Here is a 20,451-nt window from a genome sequence, read left to right on the forward strand (position 1 = left end):
CTCGGCCCATTCCCTTGGTGAAGCCCCAGTGTCGGGCATAGGGGTAAGGCCTGAGGGGAGATTCTTTTTAATCAAATGCAACAAATAGGATTTATTTAATTTTGGTGGCCCCTCAATTAATTTCATTAGCTCTCAGCAGGACCTCCAGGTTTCTACTGCAGATGTGCAAAATCAACCTCAGTTTACTAAAGTGCCAGCTCCCATGCTCTTGTATCATTGGCCTCTTTCACTTTGAGAGGGCATCACTCATTCGACTTGCATCTTTTGGAATGAATACATTTAATTATTTATGTTTTTATTTGGGCTTGATCACTTGCCAAATCAGAAATAAAGGTTTAAAAACCAAAAAAAAAGAAAAATATAAGGTGTTACTTTTTTTTTTTATTGCATTAACAATACATTTCATGACTAGGTTTCGGGAGCACATCAGAACAGAATGAGCAAAAGATGACATAACCAAAAAATAATTGAATCATAAAAGGCTAGAATGAAAGGGAAAGAGGGCAAGTGTGTGTGTGTGTGTGTGTGTGTGTGAGTGTGTGTGTGTGTGTATGTGTGTGAGTGTGTGTGTGTGTGTATGTGTGTGTGTGTGTGTGTGTGAGAGTGTGTGTGTGTGTGTGAGTGTGTGTGTGTGTGTGTGTGTGTGTGTGTGTGTATGTGTGTGTGTGAGTGTGTGTATGTGTGTGAGTGTGTGTGTGGGTGTGTATGTGTGTGAGTGTGTGTGTGTGTGGGGGGGGGGTTGATGGGTGATCAGAGGGTTCATAAATGATTTAAAATAGGTCTTTATTGAATCCTTTCTTGTCAGTTCTGAAGTGTCTGATCTTTTTAACTTTAAAAGCCTTATGTTCCTGGATTGTGTTAAATGTTCTTGTTTTTAACCTGATCATAAGGTAGTGATCCAGTTCCAAAGAGTGATCTCCCATGGGCAAGATACAAAATACAAGCATAGAATGTTGATAACAAAAACAAATAAAATAAGGAATAAAGTTATTCCAGCGATAATGCATAATTCAAAATGTAATTACTTACAGCTATTGTATCAGTCACTTTCCACCTTCATTTCAACCTCATTCATTTTATTGCATGACCAGAAAAAGTCTGTTCAAATAGCCAGGCTTTAACCATCTTTCTAAACCTCAGATAATGCTGTTCAGCTTGTGGATGTGAATTGAATAGATGCCAGGATAAGGCCCAGTCTGCCGAGTCAGGAACAACTTCGCTTCCGACAATGAAGGCACAGTCAAGAAAAGTTACTGAGAGGGCTGAAGTTCTCTCGTAGGATCATACCTAATCATTAACAGGCCGATACAATACAGTATGCTCCGGTGATTAGTAAGGGGTAATAGCGCGTCAAAAACATGTGTCCAACCCCCTCGAAACTAATAGCGCCCGCGTCATGCAAATGCATGTTGATGGCTCTATTAGTCATTCCCGCGTGATACAGAAAGCAAAATTTGTAGCAAAGCCGCACATTTTACTTTCAGAAATTAGCGCCTACCCAAAGGTAAGCGTTAATTTCTGCTGGCATCGGGCGATATCATGGCGATATTAAGTCGGAGGTCCCAAAAGTTTAAAATAATCTAAAAAAATTTTTAAATCGGCTAGCGGGTTTAAAACCGGATCCTCAATTTTGCCAGTGTCCAGTTTCCGAACCCGTGGCTGACAGCGGGTTTGAGAACCGACGCCGGCAAAATTGAGCATTGGCTGTCAAACTCGCTGACAGCCGCCGCTCCTGTCAAAAAAGAGGCTAGTGTCCCTAGCGCCTCTTTTTACTGTGAGCCCTAATTTGAATAATTTTTTTTACTGAATCTTGCGCACAGGAGAGTGGCCTATGCGCACGCCAGGAGAGCGGGCGCTCACCCGCTCTCCTGCGATTTTTACTGAATCAGCCTGTAAGTCAGTCAAAATTTTTGGGTGGCCTTGATATAAACATTTAATGATGAGAGATAAGACTTTAAACTGAATTCTAGTTCAGCTGAGAGCCAATGAAGACCATGTAAGACAGGAGAAACATGGCTGTATCTTTTGTCTCCTGACAAAATGCATGTTGCTGTATTTTGAAGCAGTTGGAGTCGTCTGAAACAAATGTCTAGAAACTCATCGTACAGTGAGTTACAGTAGTCCAACGTTCTTGTGATTAAATAATAAACTACCGTAGCAAGTTCATTAGTTGATAAATATGGGCGAAGCTGTCTAATAAATTTTAAACAGTAAAAAGCATGCACCACTGATGAAATGTGAGCCATCACAGCCAGTGCAGTAGTATCCAATTTCAAACCCTTTGCACGCAGTGGTATTGTCAGGACCGTAGGAAAGACAGTAAGTAGATGTGCAGATAAAAATGTTATGCTCAGGTTAACTTTTTTGTTTTGGTTGGGGTGGGGGTTGGGGGGGGGTTCTCTGTTGGTTTGTTTTAATGCTTATTTCAGCATGGTTTATTTGCTGAGCCAGATAACTTAAAAACCTAACTGGCGATGTTTGAATATAGTTGTTTCAATTTTTAAGTTATCCAGTCTGCTGTGGCTGGATAATTTGTTGCTTATCTGGGTACCTTCAAAAGATATCTGGGTAAGTAGTGCTTTTGGAGAAAAAAAAAGAACTAAAGGGGCCTATGGTCTGATTTCCTCTCTTCCCCCCATCAAACAATAAAGATGCCCTATCAGGTCTTGCAACCCCCTACCCCAAACATAACAAAAGGCTGTGAGCTGTCCCTCCCTCCCCCCCCCCCCACCATGATAAACTCCTTCCTCAGATTAAAACCTATAACAGAGGCCAGACGCTCCCATCCCCCCCCCCCCCCCCCCCATCTGCCATGCAAACTGGGACCCCATCATACCCCAACTTCCCAAGGCCTAAAAATACCTGCCGGGAGCGAGGTCCAGCGCTGCTTACCTCAAAGCTGAACTGGAAACACAAATTATATTCAGTTCATGCTTCCAGCGCAAGAAGGCTTCTTATTTCAGGTGCAGCCTTGCCCGGAACAGGAAAATGCAGACACCGCTCCCGGCAGGAATTTTAAGACCTCAGGAAATTGGGGGGAGTATCCAGGGGAGTTGGGGGTGAGGTGGGGGTCATAGTTTGCATTTGCAGAGGGGGAGGAGGGAGGGCCTGGCCTCTGTTACAGGTTTTAATTGAATAAGGGGTTTGTCAGGGGGGAGGAGTATGGGGAAGGGACGGCTTGCAGTGATCCCAGGATATTTTTTGTTATTATTACATGAGAGTGGGTGGATGCAAGGTCCAATAGGGCTTCTTTATTATTTGGTGGGGGGAGGGGGGAGAGAGAGAGAAGAAATCGGGCCATAGGCCCCTGTAATTCTTTATTTTATTTTTCTTTCAAAAAGTGCTATTTATCCAGATATTTTTTGAAGGTATCCGGATAAGTAACAAGTTATCCAGCCACACAAGGCTGAATAATTTTAGATCTGATCGGAATCAGGTCTAAGGTTATCTGGCTAGCTTAGCCAAATATATGCGATATTCAGCTAAGTTATCCAGATAACTCAAGCCCTCCCCGGAACACCCCTCGAATGCCCCTTTTTTATCAAGCTAAATTATAGCTGTAGAACTACCTATCTGGCTATAATTAGTGGCTGAATATGCCTATTTTGTTATCTAGACAAATAATGTTTGAGTTATCCATCTAAATATCCTTAGAATATGAACCTCAACTTTTTCACTATGAAAAACCATTCATTTTCTAACAAATGCACATCCTTAGTAAGCGGACTATTCTTCCAGCTTATCCAAAGTGCTTCACACTTTGATGGGTCGAGTTTAGCCTTTGGAGCTCTAACCAGCTCAACACAGCCTCAAGGCAAAGATCTATTTTAGTATTGTCTGTAACCTGGCAGTGACATGTGTCAGCAAAAAGGTATACATTGTCTGCGAAAATATGACAATCAAGACCAGAGTTATAAATAACATCTGCCAAAGCAACTAGGCACAAACTGAATAAGAGTGAAGCCAAGATAGGACCCTGAGACTCCACAAAGCAAAGAAATTCTTTTTTCACCCAGTGGACCCAGTAAGTCCTATCACTTAAAAATGATGAAAACTACATCAGTACCATTCCGTTGAGTCCCACTAAAGCAAGACGCTCAATACGTAGGCCATGGCCCGTTGTGCCATATGTGGTAGACAGGTCAACGGGAATCAATAAAGAATCACGTCTCCTGTCCACTCTTGCTCTAACATTGACTAGCAAGCTTAAAAACACTACCTCAGTACCACAACCCACACAGAATCCTGTCACAAATCAAAAACCTTTTCTTCAAGATACTTTAAAACTTCCTTGATTATAACATAATCCGTCAGATATTTTGCTCCTAAAAAGAAGGTTTGAAACCAGTTGATAATGTTCAATCTTGCTGGGACCCAAACCTTTTTTTTTTTATATACCACAAGCCTAGAAACTTCTCTTTTTAATGCACAAGGTAACTGGCCCTGTTGGAAAGATGAGTTTATGATCTGGACCAGATCATAATAAACATGATACACATCTTGTTTGTCCTCTGACCTTGGTAGATTATGCCACTGGCATGCAATAGGCAGAAAGGAGGAACTGACTCATACTTAAAATTGTCTTGGGGCCTCCAAAGCTTTAATTGAGTTCTGCAGTCTTGTACAGTAGCTTGCAAAGTGCTCAATTATTAATTGAAGTGCAGAAAGTAATTCAAAATATGATTTCCTTTCCTAGGAGGAAAGACCGTACTGAGCCTCAGTCTTCTTTTACTTTATAAGGGAAAGGGATCACTGGCAATCACAGCTTTATAAAGCCCTGAGAACAATGCGACAGATCCCATCCATAAAAAAAAGTTTCCCTAATAAAAATGCACTTCATTTCCAAATGCTGTCTTTACATCTGGAAAGCCATGAAAGTGGAAATAAAGGATTCATTAAGGAAAACTGGAGGCAGGCTTTCAATAATACTATCCCACTGGGAAAAGTCAAATGTAGCTGACTAACTTTTCTTCACTTCAGGTGCATTCTTGACATTTTGTAATGGATTCCAGAAGTTGGCCAGCTCAATTCAATGCTGCAGCTGCTGCCAGTGTCTAGAGTTTCTGACTCCATGCATCCAACGTACCTGGGAAAAAAGCTGCACTCAGCTGTAGTTAGGCTAGTTTTAGGCACAGGCCTATGACTCTACTGCCAAACATTCTCTGCAGCCTCAGCCCACGGCAAACACCTGCCCTTACTTGGCAAAACCATCTCTACCAGGACCCCATCTTTTCCCCATCCTCATAGCAGCCACCCAAACACTTGTGCATTGGCAATGAAAGTTGCTCTGCATAAGAATTCACAGAATGTTTGTTAGAGCCTTGCTGAAGAACAAAGAAGTTACTGATGATCCAGCACAAGTTAATGAACTAAACAGGCAGCACAGTAACCACATATCAAATGGCTATTATCAAAATTAATTCCTGTTTTATTTAAGCAATAAGATCCTAGCCCTGTATTCAGACCATTTGTGTTTTAATTCCATACAATAATTCTCTTCAATGTCCAGTGTACCATATATATGTGTTGCTAACTGTAACTAGGAAAAAATAGAAACAAAAGTATTAAAATAAACCTGGGCAAAAACAAAATACTATTTGCATAATCCTATGATTAAAAAGTAACCAACCAAATTAGTTTGTGTGCATGCCAGTAGACAATCCCTGATGAATCATTAACCATCAGCAGCCCTTCCCCAGTCTAAGTTAAACTAATCATTAATCGCAGGAGATAACAGTGGGAAAGATACACAAAATTTTCCTGGGACTTGCCTACCTGGGACAACTTCAAATAGAAATTTCCCTGGGCTGTCTTCATTGCAGGGATGTTCAACAACTCGGTTTCCAGGCAGGAATATGGTGCCCTAAATATAATAAAGGAAAATATGAATTAATAAGCATGATCAGAAAAAGCCTTTATTTTAACTTTTCTTTTTAGCTTAATTTTAGAACATTTTCTTTTTTGTGTGTGTTTGTGTGATGGAGCTTTAAGCTAGACCTTGTGTCTCTTTAGTATGTCCCTGGAGAGATTCGGGGGAGGGGGGGACGTCTCCCCCCCCCGCCCCCAGAATCCTATGACCTCTTTTCTGAGATTCTTGCAAACGATTGATCATGTTACCTTGAACAACCTTGAACAACCAATAGATGGCAGAGTATATGGGAGAAGAACATGATATACTAACTAACGAGAAGTTTATCAATGGAATTTCTATTGAGTGTTCTATTAGATATGGTGAAGAATATCCTCTAGAGGGAGTATTCTGAGAACTGTATAAGCTGGAGTCTAAAGTTGTGTTGGGAGGAGATTGAAGGAATCCACCAGAAGACTGGAGTTCTATAGTGACTCTCCAAAAGGAGAGGTTCTTTAGGGCGCATTGTCATTCAACAGGAAAGGCCCAAAGCTTAAGGCCCAAGGGGAAGCTACACAGGGATCAAGAATAAGGAAGAGAGCTGGGAGCTCCACAGGCTATGGAGAGCCTAGGAGCTGCAGTTCAGGAGTGCTTGAAGCTTAGGACATCCAGGCATCTCTAACTTATGGCTTCAATGATGTGATCCTATAACATCCCAGGAAAATACTGAGTAATTCCAGAGTTTATGAAGAGTTATGATTTCTGTAAAAGATTACTAATGATGTGACTGTGTTTTGAGGGAAAACCTTGAGAAGAATGTGCAGTAATCTAGTTTGCTGAAGGGGGGACATGGGATAAACTAATTTGATTTTTTTTTTTTTGCTGTAAACTATCTGTGGTACATATAGTATGTAGAGTTAAAAAGTTTGTTGTTATTGTGGGGTTGTTTTTTTTTTTTTGGCTGCTGCTGTTAAGTTTTGAGGCACCCCAAGCCATGCTCAGAAGAGCAAAAAAATGTATTTTTTTTGTGGTTCCTCCTACTTAATATTATTGTGATACTAAGCAGGAGGAACTACAGAATGTTGCAGCAGAAAACAAAAAATTTAAAAAAAACGGACAGTGGTCAGGTAAGGAAAAGGGAAGATCGATTTATGAGCATCCATTTTCCTAAACTGTGGCTGTACACGGGTTAGGGAAATGGATGCTCAGAAAATTGAGCCCCGTTTCCTTACCTGCACTTCTCCTGGGCATCTGATGGCATGGATGTGCTAGAAACGCACAAATTCCCCTTTTAGCATGCCAGCTCTAGAGAATATTAGATCGAGCGTCCAAAAGAGGGGATGTGTGTGTGCATTCAAAAAGCATACATCCAAGTTGGACACACATTTTTTGCACATACGATAGTTCATCAGCCCCTTTATGTGTCCCGTTAGGGAGTTCCATGTGGTTATCAGACTGAGGGAGGATAAAGGAGGAAGAAACATACAGTAAGTACTGCATAAAAAAATATAGTCAATCAGTGTTTATCCTGGATGGAGGTAAGGCTGCAATGAATTTCATTCTGTAAAATTCCAGAGGCGGAGGAGGATGAGGACAAACCATTCAGAGTGGGAGGCCTTTGTCTTAAGATGTTAGCAGTTGCAATAGGGATGTGCTTAGAAATAAGCTGTGAAACACCAAGTAACACAAAATTAACAGGTATCTAAATATGAGGGCCACTTTGAGCTTGAGGCCCAGGCCAAATAGTCCTACTGGTTCCCCACTGATTGGCCGTGTGGAAAGGTTTGGAGTTTTGCCAACATTCTAATGTCTGGTATCCCACCATTTTGCTCATGATCAGTCCAAGTTAAGCTAAAATAAGCATCATATTCAACCTTTACATGAGCAACTATTAAATAGACTTCCAAGTACTTCCCAAGAATTATCACACATTTAGTTTTCAAGGGGTAGATACTGTTCCAGCACTGGAGCACAGTGACTTCACAGAGCTGAGCCCATTGTTACAAACAAAACAATCATGCTTAGTAGGCACTTTTGGGCACCCTTCTTAATCTTTCTCAGCAGTTAAAACTTTGCAGGCTCCATCATTCACACCTATGAAAAAGTGAGACTGAAATGCAGCTACAGTGGAAGTCATCATTTAGTCTATGCAGATTAGTTTCATCTAATAAAGATTTACTGATATAGCAATAGCACGACATTGATGCTATAGCAAATATATTTAAGATAGTAATGTACCAATCATCAAGAACATTAATAAACAAGGCCTTATTTTTTGTGAAAGTATGGATACAGAATTTTGTGAATGCCACAAAATTGGCACAATGCCACAGAATGACTCTTTTTTAATGTTTTCATAGTAAGAACATTTATACATTCATAACTGAGTAAATAATGAAAATGATTAAAGATGGATAGCAATAACAAGTGTAGCTTTTGAAATAAAAAAGAAAATCAGCTATTTCATTTGCTGCCTTAGGCAGGAGGTAGTATGATAATTGATACTGGCTAATATTTTATATTTGTTACTTTCACCTTGATTTTTTTGTATAGTGCTATATTGTGCCTTGTGCACATGCATGGAAAGGTGTGAGCTAAATAAAGTATTATTGTTACTATTATTATTATTATTATGAATATAAACACATGGCATAGGCAGACCAATCATAATCATCATAGCAAGATACAAAATTCATTCTGCCTCGAGGAAAGAATTAGATGTTAAGAATAAATACCTGGAAGAAAGCCAATTAGGAGAAAAGAGTTTTTTTTAAAATGCATTGAATTATGTGTATTCTGCATGAGCACTGATCTTTTAACACTGGATGAATGTGGACGGGGAAGACAGTTTGCTCATATTAGGAATTTGCAATTAAATCATGTGATGCAAAATTTCCTTTTCTTCACAAAGGAGATTTAATCAAGAGCAACGTCACTATCTATAAATAATTAGATAACATTTTTCAATAGCTAATTAGTAAAAGAAAGATGTTCCCTTCCAGGTGCAGTGATTTCTCACTTTCTAAAAGGCACTATTACATAGGCATGTTTTCATTCAGACCTGCTATAGAATGGCTAAAGAATGTTATTGGTGTTTATTGAAAGCGCCATAGTTTCCATAGGTTTTGCCACTGATTCCAACACCCAGTCAGCCTCAGAGAACTATTGACCTTGATGGGCAATCAATGAAAAGTAATTCTGCTCTTGCTGCAATGTATGATCTTTTTTGACTTGCAAAAGTGCCAATATTTTATAGTGCACCAGCACCAGCTAAATCCTGCTTTCTGTATATATGACCCTCAAATGAAAAAAATGTTTGTGTTTCTGTGGTTAAGAACCTCCATGTAAATATTTCTTAAGGCTGTCCCTTGGGAGGTACAACACTGCAAAAATGTAGTTGTCACAAGCACATTCTTTTTTCACTAGAAATATCAGTGCAAATGAGTAGAAATCTCTAAACAATTCAAAGTCAAATGCAAACAAGGTGGATATCTGACTGTTTCGAGTTAGATGGAATTTTCACATTTTTTTTTCCACATCTGCTAGAGAAATTTGTTTGATTTTTACTAGTGAGTTTGAGGAAATCGTTGAAAGAAATTTGAAAACAATTTGCTTTGGGTTTTCAAAAAATGCAAAGTGAATCTGGGAAAAAGACAAAATCTGGAGCAAATGTTTTGATTCCTTTTTGGATTTCTTCAAAACAAGCCAATTCAAGAAAACTTTAAAAATGTTTCATGTTTCTCCAATGGCTTAATAAACCTATTTGAAGAAGTTTGCCTGTTTCTAAGAATGAGCAGGGCAATAGAGGGGTTAAAGTTTCCATTCACTGAGCTGGGACAAAGGGATGCAGCTCCAACACCTGTTAAAAGTGTTGCATGCCTGCCTAATCCTCCACAATGAAATAAAAATAACCCCCAGGCTTCAAACCAACACAATAAGAGATCCCAAAAGAAAAATGAGCATCTCACTTAGCACAAAATACATTTCATAATCTATTGCAGAGGTCCCCAAATCTAGTCCCTGACAGCCGCAAATAGGTCTGGTTTCCAGGATTTCGACAATGAATATAAATGAGATATCTGCACATATATTCATGCATATTCATTGTGGAAATGCTAAAAATCAAACTCATTTACAGCCTTCAAGGACCAGATATATTGGTCTCTGACTATGTTACTATTCTAATATGTTGTACCCACAGGAAGTGAATTTCTTTATCCAAATAAATAAATAGTACTGTACATTTTGAGGTCAATATTCAATGCTGGCCATTTAAGTAACTTAGGCCTAGATTTATCAAAATGCAGTAAATATAATAGGAAAGGGGAGGTGATTTATGGTAATAGTCTATTTATCAAGATGTGTATTACTGCAAATTGTGTTAACTTTTTGCTGAGAGAGAGAGAGAGAGAGAGAGAGAGAGAGAGAGAGAGAGAGAGAGAGAGAGAGACTATCTACAAGGCCCTTGTGGTAGATAGCTTTTTAAGCTACTATAGGAGGCCCACCTACTAACTCGAGGTGAGGTTTAGGTAGTAGTGTAGGGGCTAGGGGCCACTTTTACATGCAAAGTGAGATGTATGAATAGAACTGTGCACTCTTGCAAAGATTTAATTTGTCCTTTGGAGTGAGGAAACACACAATGATGACATTAGTACAATATTCTCTCAACCTAGCTTGATGGACTCTCTACCTGGGTAACATCAAGCTAGGTTGAGAGAACATTCTACAAATGTCATTGTTGTGTGAGTTTCCTCATTCCGAAGGACATCAAATCTTCACAAGAGTGTAGGGATGTGAATCGTTTTAGGACGATTAAAATTATTGTCCGATAATTTTAATATCGTCTTAAACCGTTATGGAACACAATACAATAGAGATTCTAACGATTTATCATTATAAATCGTTAGAATCGTGAGCCGGCACACTAAAACCCCCTAAAACCCACCCCCGACCCTTTAAATTAAATCCCCCCCCCTCCCGAACCCCCCCCCCCCCCCAATGACTTAAATAACCTGCGGGTCCAGCGGCGGTCCGGAACGGCAGCGGTCCGGAACGGGCTCCTGCTCCTGAATCTTGTTGTCTTCAGCCGGCGCCATTTTCCAAAATGGCGCCGAAAAATGGCGGCGGCCATAGACGAACACGATTGGACGGCAGGAGGTCCTTCCGGACCCCCGCTGGACTTTTGGCAAGTCTCGTGGGGGTCAGGAGGCCCCCCACAAGCTGGCCAAAAGTTCCTGGAGGTCCAGCGGGGGTCAGGGAGCGCTTTCCCGCCGCGAATCGTTTTCGTACGGAAAATGGCGCCGGCAGGAGATCGACTGCAGGAGGTTGTTCAGCGAGGCGCCGGAACCCTCGCTGAACGACCTCCTGCAGTCGATCTCCTGCCGGCGCCATTTTCCGTACGAAAACAATTCGCGGCGGGAAATCGCTCCCTGACCCCCGCTGAACCTCCAGGAACTTTTGCCCAGCTTGTGGGGGGCCTCCTGACCCCCACGAGACTTGCCAAAAGTCCAGCGGGGGTCCGGAAGGACCTCCTGCCGTCCAATCGTGTTCGTCTATGGCCGCCGCCATTTTTCGGCGCCATTTTGGAAAATGGCTCCGGCTGAAGACAACAAGATTCAGGAGCAGGAGCCCGTTCTGGACCGCTGCCGTTCCGGACCGCCGCTGGACCCGCAGGTTATTTAAGTCATTTGGGGGGGGTTCGGGAGGGTGGGGGATTTAATTTAAAGGGTTGGGGTGGGTTTTAGGGGGTTTTAATGTGCCGGTTTTGCGATTTTTCGATTTTTCGATTTTTTCACGATTTTTCACGATATTTTACCCCCCCAAACGGCAACAATACGATTCCCTCCCCCTCCCAGCCGAAATCGATCGTTAAGACGATCGAGGACACGATTCACATCCCTACAAGAGTGCACTGTTCTGTTCGTACGTTTCACTCTGCATGTAAAAGTGGTCCCTAACTCCTACACTACTACCTAAACCTCACCTTGAGTTACTAGGTGGGCCTCCTATAGTAGCATAAATAGCTGCTTACTATGGTGCTCCCCTCAGAGGCTCATTCTCTCTCTCTGCCTCTTCCCCCCCCCCCCCTTCACCCCTCCCTAGCCCAAAAATGCTCAAAACAGAATTTGTGAAAAAATTGCAAATTGGACAACTTAAAGCAATTGAAAAAGGTGAAGTTATTTTTTAAGCGTTAAAACTGTGCAATATCATGTGTTATGGCTTTGTGAAGCCAGCCACTTTTATAAACATCCCACCCCAACTCCACCCCAATCCCTCTCCTTTTAAAAATTTGCATTGCACCGTTTATTATGGTGCTTATCGCATGCGTTAAGGCATTTTTCGCATGCAAAAACGCCATAATGCATGCGAAAACACCTTAACGCTATTGGATAAATGACCCTGTAAGCCGGATGTAACTAAGCCGCTGAATACACGAATAAATATGTGTGTTAGTCATATAAGGAATAACTGGCTAAGTTAGACCTGCTCTATAGCCAGTTAATTTATGTAGCTAAGACTGAATATCGCTACTTAGCCACTTAAGTTATGTGGCTAAGTTGTTCCGCCCTGATCCTCCCATTATACGCCCACAATTTATGCGACTAATGTTTTAGCCATATAAGTGACTTATGTGGCTAAGTAGCGGCCGCTGAATATAGATGCATATTCAGCAGCTGCTACTTAGCCAGATAAGTTAGATTTATGCAACTAAATAGAGCTGAAAGCACTTTGAATATTCACCTCTGAAACTAAAATATTTGAACATCTGCATATGACAGTAACATTCATGAGGTATTTCAATTACACATAGGGGTGGATTTTAAAAGGTCCGCACCTGCCGGTGCGCCTATTTTGCATAGGCCGCCGGCGCGCGTAAAGCCCCGGGACGCGCGTAAGTCCCGGGGCTTTCGAAAAGGGGCGGGAGGGGGCGTTTCAGGGGGCATTCCCGAAATGACGTGGCGTTTCGGGGGCGTGCCGTGGCATTTTGGGGGCGGCCCCGGGGGCGTGGCGCCGGCCTGGGGGCGTGGCCGAGGCCTCCGGACCAGCCCCCGGGACCGGAGTATTGAGCGGGGCTGCCAGCCGACGCGCGCAAAGTTACGCCTGCTTTTAGCAGGCGTAACTTTGCCGACAAAGGTTGGGGGGGGGTTAGATAGGGCCGGGGGGGGGGGGGTGGGTTATGGAGGGGGAAGGGAGGGGAAGGTGGGGGGAGGGCAAGGGAACAGGCAGCTCGCGCTGGGCTCGGCGCGCGCAGGTTGCACAAATGTGCACCCCCTTGCGCGCGCCGACCCCGGATTTTATAAGCTACGCGCGTATCTTATAAAATCCAGTGTACTTTTGTTCGCGCCTGGTGCGCGAACAAAAGTACGCGATCGTGTATTTTTTGAAGATCTACTCCATAGAATTTAATTACAAATAGTATTTATTACTTAACAGCACTACTATATGTTTGTAAGGACCTATAAAGGGGATCAGAGTTATATAAAACTGTTGAGATGAACAATAACAGACAGCATAGAAAGGAGGAGGCCTGCTCTGCCTCAAAAGAGCTTACTATCTCAAAAGCCTATGTTTTAACCAGTCTTAAAAACAGCATGATAGCTCTAGTTATTTGATGGATTTAATGTCAGTGTTACATTGGACTTAACACCAAATGTACAACCTAATGATATGCAGAATGCAACACAACAGCATTACCATGGCAACAATAAAGGCAAGTATCCAAAAAAAGGAAAAAAACGCCAAACAACTTTCTCTCGTTCAGCACCACTCAAACCCTCAGAAATCTCATAAGAATATATCTTTACCACATCAGCAAGCCTGTCGACGTGCTTCCTTATGCATTTTGTAAAGGGAAGCCGCCTGGTCTTTTAATCATCTGCGGTCCAAGTCCGTTACAATTCTAATTTTTCTTTTTCAAATACAATATTTTTCAATTTTTATATGTATATATTTTTAACTCTCTGTGGTCCCAATCTAGGGGAAGGAAAGTGAACAGCCCGACACCCAGCCGATATTTCCCTGTGCCGCTTCTTCAGGAGCTGTAGATATTCAACCTTTCCCACCAATATTTAAAGGGCACTCCACTTCAAACAATTCACGCTTACATTCAATATCCGCTTTACAGTGTCCTTCTTACAGGACGATTCTTGTCTCAACAGCATGTTCCCGTTGGATTCAATGCTGTTGAGACGAGGCCAACCACGTGATGCCCAATATCTGTCATTGCTCTGGGCAGGGGGTGGAGATTTCTGGGGCTAGGCCTGAGACACATCATTATTACTGGGAGAGGAAATATTGAGGATTCCAGGGCTGCTGAGATCAGAGGATATGGGAGCAGGGGATTGTGAGACTAGAGGCTTGATAGTGAAGCAGAGCCATATGGAGCTTGCGGGGATTGTGAAGCAGAGGAATGGGTGGGGAATCCATTGACACATTAACATAGGCTACCTGCAGGACATTTAACCTCACATCCTGAGATTAACTTTCCTGCATGAATTTACTTAGGTGCTATCCAGTGTTAATATCTAATGAGTTTATCAGCATAATATTTTTCTCATATGCAGCTCATTTGTATATGCATTACATTTCCACCCGATGTGCTAACATGCTTGCAAATAACACATGTTATAGTGGGCATTAGATAATGGTTATTAATAGAGATGTGCATCGCCCGAACCTTTTGGTTTGGGCTTTGTTTTCAGCCCGCCGCAGGAAATTTCATTTTTCCCATGGTTTGGGTTTTTGTTTTTTGTGGGACCTGAAATTTCGGGTTAGTGCGCGCTAACTTCAGTCAGTGCTTGCTAACATTTTAATGTTAGCGCGCACTAAACCGAAAACCAAATTTTTCCGAAATTTCAGGAAACAATCCTTTGGTTTTCAGGGTCCCCGAACCAGGACAAATTAGGCAATTTTGTTGAAATTTCCTAATTCGTCCAAAACGATTGCACATCCCTAGTTATTAACATGCCTTAATTGTGGGTGTTAACACTAATGACCTTTAATATATAGGCTCCTAGGAGGAACAGTTCTGAAGCCACTGCACCTCTCATCTCAAAATCAATGCATGCTATGAGTAGGTCGAAAGCTCTTAAAGCACCATGAAGCATCTCTTTCTGACAAGTTCTCACTCAAGAAATAATGCAGTTTTATTTAAAATAATTTAGAAGTAAGACATTGGACTTTAAGCCTTTGGTCTTCCTCATTCCACTTCTTGTCTTGTAATTCTGCCTATAGCCACCTCAAAACAGAAACAATGCAAGCTACTATAATTTTCTGATATTCTTCTTCAGTGCCCCATGCCAAAGTGTTCTAGTAAAGTGCAGTACTTCCTGTTTGAATGTTCCACCATTTTCTCACACTGGTGAAAACATGTTGTAGATAATGGAACGGGCTCTACTTTTGTGATGACCTCAGATAATTGCTTAAACCATACTAGTGTCCTGAAAAAAACAAACCAAAAAACAACACACCTCGAGAATCCTGTAGAAGCCTTACAGCTGATCCAGTTAGTGGTCCTGATGAACTAGCACTGCTTAACATGTGAGTGAAGAGCGAGCTCAGCAGGCAGGCAGTACAGAAATGTCAAACAAAAGGAGAGCAATGGGGGAACAATGTGGTCTGAAGTGAGGCTGCATTGTGTGGTGATTTGTGGGGACTAATGGCTTCTTTTGTGCCTGGAGTGCTAATGTCAACGAGTTTTCTAAAATAAGTTGGCAGAATAAATCCAAAGCTGAGCACCTTTACGGCACTGCAGAGGTTTTGAACTGGTGGCAAAGCACTGCACAAATCAAGTCATAAAATTCTCTGGTTTCAATGTCTTTTGCAGTGGTAAAGATGCCATAATTGAATCATTTCCATTTCCAGAAAGAAGAGGAAAGGGAACAGAATAATCCTTTTGTTAAATACAAGCTCCAGTGAGTTTAGGCAGAGATTCTGAGAATCAAAGACACTTATTACTGCTTGGGCCTAAGACGGTTACCAGCCGAGCACATTCATTGCACCCTTATAGCTTACGATGTAACTGTTCACTGTTCATGCAATTCATCCTGGAACAAGGGATAAAACACTTTTAAACATTATCATGTATTAGGTCCTTTGAGGAAAAAAACAAAGGAACCAAAAAATACAGTCCTATTAGACCGGATTAGACCGGACGGTTTGCTGTATGCACTGCCTTTGTCAGGCTTGCTGATGCGGTTCTTTCATAAATTTATTCTAGATCATATTGTGTCACAGTGTTGAAAACTCATTGAACAGTGTCCTTTTGTTGTTTTTTGGGGGGTTTTTAGGTCCTTTGTGTAGCCAATGAAATAAGTGCATCAAATGAATTGTGTAGCCAGTGAAATAAGTGCATCAAATGAAATAAAAGATGATTACTCAGTAATCTGGCCTATCTGTTGAATTTAAGCCTGTTCTTGCCCTGCTTCACCTGGAAGGGAAAAAATGAACACCTTGTTCTAGCATCTCCTACTATGCTATTTTATTTGGCCAGCTATTTTTAAATCTTTGCAAAAATATTTAAAATCTACAGCAAGTGCTAAATAAAATCCAGAACAACCTCTTTACCAAAGCGTTCAGACAGATGACCAAATAATATGCAAAGGATATGATCAGGAGCGGCAGGAGGAGAAGGACCTTTGAGCTTTTCCTCCTGCCCCCCCCCCCCCCCCTCAGCTCCAGCAGACCAAAAAAGGAGGAAAGGAACCCAAGCCATACCGAACCTCCATCATCAATCTTTTAGTTAGGAACTGGCTGAGGCTATTCATGTTCTTTTCCTCTCTGAACATCTAGCAGATGTGGTCAGTTTCAGTTGTGTATGACCTGTGTAACCCACCCCCCCCCCCCCCTCTCTGGTGAAGGACCCCGGGTGCAGAAGCTACAGCAAAGGCCCAGGGCTGTCTCCCAGACCTCTAACACACCCATGCACCAAGCTTCAGCCCTAGAGGCCGGGGTTCTCTGGCGAGGAGGAGGCCTGAGCCTCTGCAGGGCCCTAGGTGCTGTGGTGGGGTAACCAGACTGCACACAGTCACTCTCCCTCCTTGCTCAATACACATAGTAAAGTGGCTGTTCAGTCCAAAAGGGCACACTTGAATGAAGAGGGCTCAGAGTGCAAAAGTGGTGTTCAAATCATAAAAATGTTTATTTAAGCTGAAAAATGAATATCCAAGCTATGATCCCAAAAGTCATAAATGAGAGAAATACATATCAAAAAGAAGTAGGTTTCTTTGTCCATAATGCCTCTTCTGATGACTCTCTTTCTCTCTACTATGTCCTGGTCCAAAAATGCCCATCCCAATAAGGGTAGATAAGCTCTCCTCCATGACCAATATACACCAGAGGTGATGGCAAAAACTTCCCTCAGATTCAAAACTAGATAAATTCTCCACAACACTTCCCCAAACTCTCAGAAAAACCCCCAATCTGTCTTCCACTCAGCTGTTAACTAAATGTAAGGTGCTAACAAAGTAATCCAGCCCTTCCTTCCAGGGGTCCTCTCTCTCAGACAGGAACTGAACCAAAATAGCAAAATCACTCTCCAACCTTCTAAAACAAAAATACCCAAATTACTTCTCAACTAGATCTTAAGGACCTACTCAAAACTCTTCTCCTACAACATTTCTCTACACTGTGAGATCTTGGATTGATATCATCACTGCATCACTAGCCCGTTCAATGTCTCCCAACCCTTCTCCATCCCTTTGACTCTCTACACGTACTCAGTGGCAATTTATACCCCAGGAGACCCATCCCCAAAAAAGAGAATAGCCCAGCAGTTGGGGCGACTCAGAAAATGCAAAAGGCCACATCAAAAATCTCAAGATGATCACTGGATAAAATACCTGTGTGGGTTCTAATCCCCGCTACACCTGCTGTGTGTTGTACTGTATATGACAAAAAAAAAAAAGACATAAATGCTGAACTGTAAGTAGCGTAGTGCCAACAAGAAGCGTGAGTTGCATATGGTTCTTTTCACTTGCATACTTGAGAATGGATTGCATGTAGTAGCAATGTTTACTTCCATATGTGTGGACCTTCTTTAAAAGAGGCTTGTAAACATTTCAAACATCCTGGGAAAAATCCCAAAGCTTTGTTTAATTGGTTGGAAGAAACCTTTAAAGGAAAAGCACCTGTCCCCCAAATAACAGCATTCTCCCTTCTGTCCTCCCACCATTACTGTGAAGGCCCAGCGTCCCAGGACTAGGAAGCACTGGGGATCATTGTCCTCCCAATTTCCACATGGTGTCCCCCCTCCTGGCTCTTGTTGGGCTGTGTAGCCGTGATTGGACAGCACTGTTGCCAAGTTCTTTCAGGAAGAGCAGTGTATGGAGTCAATCGGGTACTTACAGCACATGAAAGGTTATGAGGGTTTTAAAGCAGAGAGAAAAGACGAGAAATTCCTCAACTTTTATAGTCTCTCCCTTTCCCGAGAGGACATTATCCTTCCTCCCTAAGACTTGGCAATAGAGCAGAACTGCAAGTTACCAGACCAGGATCCTGTCAGAGCCACAGACACAAAGCCAGCCAAACCATTTAAAAAATGGAAAAAAGTATATAGTTATTAATTATTATTATCATCAATTTTCTGACTTGTTCATTTACCAAAAAAGTTACTGATCAAGGAACAACAAAAACAATTCTACACAAATGCATAAGTAATGTTTATATATAAAATATAAAACAGAAAAATAAGCAGAAAAACCATACTTGATGTAGCTGCTTATTTGTATGCACAATATATGCTGGCGGTTCTTAGAGTCTATGTCTGGCTGTCAGGACCTGAGGTACTGTTCAGAGTGGTTGTACTGGATGGATCCATTACTCTGAGCCAGCTATACCTTCTTGCCAAGAAAGGAAATGATCCAGACTTTTGAGAGTTAGTTCTCAGCCTTTACCATTTTTAAATGCAAATACACTAATAGCTTTCACTACATCCTTCGGAATTCATTGGTGAAAGCTATGGGGTAGATTTTAAAAAAGGGCGCCCTCGCGTACTTTTGTAGGCGCATCAGGCGCAAACAAAAGTACGCTGGATTTTAGTAGATACGCGCGTAGCCGCGTGTATCTGCTAAAATCCTGGATCGGCGCGCGCAAGGCTGCCGATTTCGTGTAGCCGGCGCGCGCCAAGCCGCGCAGCCTACCTCCGTTCCCTCCGAGGCCGCTCCAAAATCGGAGCGGCCTCGGAGGGAATTCGCTTTCGCCCTCCCCTCACCTTCCCCTCCCTTCTCTACCTAACCCACCCCCCCGGCCCTGTCTAAACCCCCCCTACCTTTGTCGGGGGATTTACACCTCCCAGAGGGAGAAGTAAATCCCCGCGCGCCAGCGGCCCGCTGGCACGCCTAGACGCAACCCGGGGGCAGTTCCGGAGGGCGCGGCCATGCCCCCGGACCGCCCCGGGCCGAAACCACGCCCCCGGGCCCGCCCCTGAAACGCCGCGTCCCACCCCGAAACGCCGCGCCGATCGGCCCCGCCCCCGACACGCCCCCCCTCGAGAAACCCCAGGACTTACGCGAGTCCTGGGGCTCTGCGCGCGCCGGCAGGCCTATGTAAAATAGGCCTGCCAGCGCGCAAGGCCCTGCTAGCGTAAATCCGGGCGGATTTACGCGAGCAGGGCTCTTAAAATCCGCCCTTATTAGTGTAGCTGTGTTTAGAAATGGTTTGGACAAGATCCTGGAGGAAAAGACCATAAACCATTATTAAGATCAGTGGCAGATTTCCGAGGAAGACCGGCCCGTGGATTCGCCGCCCAGGCCGGCCCAGGATGCATCATGTGGTCTGCCGAGTTTGGCTCCGTCACGGCCGTGCACGGCAGACCATGTGACTGGAGCGACCGGCCCACTGGGGGATGCCCAATCCCCCGATAGGCCAATCCGCCTCTGATTAAGATGGAGTTGCACATATCCACTGTTTATTCTTAGAATAAGCAGCTTGAAATCTATCTACCCCTTGGGATCCTGCCAGGTACTTGTGACCTGGCCAATCCAACATAAGATATGCCATACTGGGTCAGACCAAGGGTCTATCAAACCCAGTATCCTGTCTCCAGCAGTGGCCAGTCCAAGTCACAAGTACCTGGCAAGTACCGTAACATTAAATAGATCCCATGCTACTAATGCGGCAACAAGCAGTGGCTATTCCCCATTTATTAACAGCAGTTTATGGACTTCTCCTCCAGGAATTTATTCAAACCTTTTTTAAACCGAGCTATACTAGCTGTCTTAACCACATCATTTGGCAACGAATTCCAGAGCTTAATTTTGTGTTGAGTGAAAAATAATTTTCTCTGATTTGTTTTAAATGTGCTACTTGATAACTTCATGAAGTGCCCCCTAGTCCTTGCATTATCTGAAAGAGTAGATAACTTTCACATTTACCCGTTCAAGTCCTTTCATGATTTTGTAAACCTCTGTCATATCCCACCTCAGCCATCTCCTCTCCAAGTTGAACAGCCCTAATGTTTTTAGCCTTTCCTCATAGGGGAACTGTTCCATGCCCTTTATTATTTTGGTCGCCCTTCTCTGTACTTTCTCCAGTACTTTCTACAAAAACTTATAGCATCTGATAGTGAACCCAAGCAACTATTCAAGCTAATCTATCAATTTGCA

General features: G+C 42.7%; 1 protein-coding gene across 1 annotated transcript in view; it reads right to left on the minus strand.

The window, feature by feature from the left end:
* The window catches only part of ARHGAP24 (Rho GTPase activating protein 24), a 958,590-nt gene that overhangs the window by 500,507 nt on the left and 437,632 nt on the right, over positions 1–20,451 (minus strand). The window contains exon 3 of the mRNA XM_029599271.1: positions 5,776–5,863. Within this exon, the coding sequence (XP_029455131.1) occupies positions 5,776–5,863 (88 nt within the window). The remainder of the gene's footprint in view (positions 1–5,775; positions 5,864–20,451) is intronic.

The sequence above is a fragment of the Rhinatrema bivittatum genome, chromosome 1 (assembly GCF_901001135.1).
Source record: "Rhinatrema bivittatum chromosome 1, aRhiBiv1.1, whole genome shotgun sequence".
Classification (NCBI taxonomy): domain Eukaryota; kingdom Metazoa; phylum Chordata; class Amphibia; order Gymnophiona; family Rhinatrematidae; genus Rhinatrema; species Rhinatrema bivittatum.